At 69.5% G+C, this 3,055-nt stretch overlaps 1 protein-coding gene across 1 annotated transcript; it reads right to left on the reverse strand.

Moving 5' to 3' along the window:
* Positions 1–193: 193 nt before the first annotated feature.
* On the reverse strand, positions 194–2,864 carry MNEG_15692 (valyl-tRNA synthetase; the record flags this gene model as incomplete). Its single annotated transcript, XM_014035837.1, has 7 exons — positions 194–370; positions 774–935; positions 1,178–1,244; positions 1,594–1,800; positions 2,058–2,107; positions 2,307–2,410; positions 2,750–2,864. The coding sequence occupies 7 exons, from the start codon at positions 2,862–2,864 to the stop codon at positions 194–196; spliced, it is 882 nt and encodes a 293-aa protein (XP_013891291.1).
* Between the last annotated feature and the right edge of the window lie 191 nt (positions 2,865–3,055).

Here is a 3,055-nt window from a genome sequence, read left to right on the forward strand (position 1 = left end):
GTTGTGGGGGTTGGCGCAGCGCTCGGGCGGGTCGGCTGGGGGGGGGCCGGCTGCCCAGTGGCTTTGTTTGGGCCCGAGTGCTGGTGCCGCCTGCAAGGGGGTGCAATCTTGGCTCGAGGCAGCAGATGAGCATCGGCTCAGACGCCTCTCATGCGGTTGCTTGATTACCAAGAAGGCGGCCCGGGCGGCGCCATCAGCCCCCGGCGCGCGGCGGCAGGCGCGCGTCCGCCGGGGCGTGGCTGCACGGGCCCAGCGCCGCGCGGGCCGAGCTCCGCGTGCGCTTGCGCGCCATCAGCACCTGCATGTCTGCGAACGCCCTCTCCAGCTCGGGGTCGTCCCAGCCCTCACGCGGCTGAGGGTACTCCGCCACCTGGATAGGAGACAGAGGCAAAGGGGCGGGCGTTGCGCGGGGAGCTTGAGGGGATCGGATGTGGAGGGCTGGCAGGCGAGCGCGGGGCAGGATCCGGCGGCAACTGGGTGGGGGTTGGGGGGGGCCGCAGCATCTGCAGCCGCGCACAGAGGCGTGACGGAGCGCGGGCCAAGGCACGCGGCAGGCGGCGCGTGGGATGCCTGGCCGCCCCTGGGAGAACGCGCGGCGCGCGGCTGGGGCCGAGACGGGTCGCGGCCATCCCTCATTGCCAAAGCGCCGCCGTCCGAGCCGGTTATTAGTGGAGACACGACATTCACATGAAACCTCCCTGATACTGTCCGGATCACCCTGAAAAGGTCCGCGTGACAACCCATCCCCCCTCTGGGGCCCCATGGCCCCACACCATGATGCTGGGCGGCTGCTCCCCCGGCCGCGGCAGCCGCTGCCACAGCTCCTCCGTCACAAACGGCATGAAGGGGTGCAGCAGCCGCAGCCCGCTGTCCAGCGCCACAGCCAGCGCCTGGCACGTCCCCTCCTTGGCCGCCGCCGCCGCCGGATCCTTGCCCTGGAGGGGGGTAGTGAGTTCAGGGGTCAGGTGGGGCAACGCGGTGACGCCAGAGCGGCCACTGATGCGCCGTATGTAGTAGAATCCGGCTCGGTGGCACCTGCAGCAGCTGCGCATGCTTGCTGCAGCGCGGGGGCGCGAGCCGCACGGCCCCTGCTCGGCCCCGGCCCCGTCGCGCCCCGGATCGCGCCCCCCCCCCCCCCCCCCCCGGCGGCCCCGTGTGACGTCACGTGACGTCATACCTCGGGGTCTGCGGCCATGACGGGCTTCATGAGCTCGATGAACACGTCACACAGGTCGTACTGCCACCTGGCGAGAGAAAGGATTCATCGCGAGCGAAGACCCCTGTTATTATATAAATATGTTCCTCTGTTCACTCGCCGCTTTCCAGAATCCGAATGTGAGCCTCAGGGTGCAGCTTTTCGCGAGTGCGTGCTGCTCGAAGCTGCCGTCGCCCGTGGTGCCCAGCGCGCGCACATCCCGCCGGCCGGGTGCCCCCATATTAACGATGGGCATTGCGACACTCAGCACGACACATGCGCGCGCCGCGCGCGGTCCCGCCCGAGGGTGCCCGTCCTTGCAGCAAACAACACGACGCGCCCCTCCCCACCCTCGGCGCCCCCGCCGCGCGGGCCCGCGCACGGCGCCGCGCCCTCACCATGCGTAGAGCCTCTGCGTTGCGTCCGCGAACTGGTACGCCTCCATGGCCGCCACCACGCCCTTGACCGTGCCGTTGAGCCGGCTCAGCACCCAGCGGCTGGCGGCGGGCAGTGCAGAGACGTCCAGCTGCGCCGCGGGCTGCGGCGCGAAGCCCTCCGGCAGGTACAGCAGCGCGAAGCGCAGCGCGTTCCAGAGCTTGTTGCACCTTGAAGGGGTTTCATGTGTGGAGGGGGGGACGGCGGCCAAAGGCAGGGAGACTGAGCGGGGGCCGCGCAAGGCAGCGGCGACACGCGCCGTGCCCGCCGGACGCGGCGGCGGGGCGGCAGGGGCCACCGGCACATCCATGATTCGAGAGAATGAGGCGGGGCCTGCTGAGGAGGGGTGTGGGCCATCGGCGTGGGTCCCCCTGGACGGCCGCGAGGGGGTGGATGGGGGGCCGGGCGCCCCGCGTGCGTGGCGCACCAGTGGCGGTAAGAAACGACGCGCTTGATGTCCAGGTTGATGTCGCGCGCCTGGTGTGTGTGTGTGTGTGCACGTGTGTACAAATCACATACGCCAATGCGCAGTCAGTGACGCAGGGGCGGCGCGCGGCCATGCGGACAGACGGCGGGGCAGCGGCGCCTGCGGCCGGCGGGCAGGGGCGCAGGATGCGGGCGCCGGCCCTACTGCTGCGGCGGCGGGCGGGGCCCTTGCCTGCGAGGTGTACGCGACGAGCGCGAAGCGCAGCGCGTCTGTGCCGCACTCCTCTATGCCGTCGGGGAAGTCGGCCTTCTGGCCGGCCTTGGCCTTGATCACCTCCTTCGGGTCCAGGTTTCCTGGTTTGATGTTTTTGAAGGGGGTGGCGGTTTATGGTGGTGGTGACCGTCATTGATTACCGCACGTGGAGGCTGCATGGTGGACGGGGTGGTGAGCCCCGTCGGCAGCGTCATGGTGACGTCACCAGAAGGCTCTCGCCACCCGCCAGCTGAGCGGCGTCGGAGCCCGCCGCGCCGCGGCGCAGGCAGCAGGGGGTCCGCCCGTTGCCCCCGTCCCGGCGACAGGGTTTTGCGGGGCGAAGAGGGGAGGAGGCGGAGAGCGGGGCAATCCACTCGCAGCCTCTGCGGAAGTACAAGGCGCCTGAAAAATGGGGAGGGAGGGGGGCGGGGGCAGCCCACCCTCTGCGAGCGTCTGGTGCAGGCCTTCCAGGGTGATGCCCTCTATGACGTGGAGAGGGTCGATCACGTTGCCCAGGCTCTTGGACATCTTGCGGCCGTGGGCGTCACGCACCATGGCGTGGAGGTACACCTGCAGGGGGGGGGACGCGCGCGCACGTGTGTGTAGTTAAGTGTGTGTTTTTGTGGGTGTGTGTGTACATGCGTGTGGGCATATATGTGTTGGGTGAGGGGTAAGAGTTGACTGCACAGTAAATGTGGACGCGGTGTGACTTAACAGAGTGTGTGTGTGTGTGCGTGCGTGCGTGC

The sequence above is a fragment of the Monoraphidium neglectum genome (genome assembly GCF_000611645.1).
Source record: "Monoraphidium neglectum strain SAG 48.87 unplaced genomic scaffold scaffold05567, whole genome shotgun sequence".
Classification (NCBI taxonomy): Eukaryota; Viridiplantae; Chlorophyta; class Chlorophyceae; order Sphaeropleales; family Selenastraceae; genus Monoraphidium; species Monoraphidium neglectum.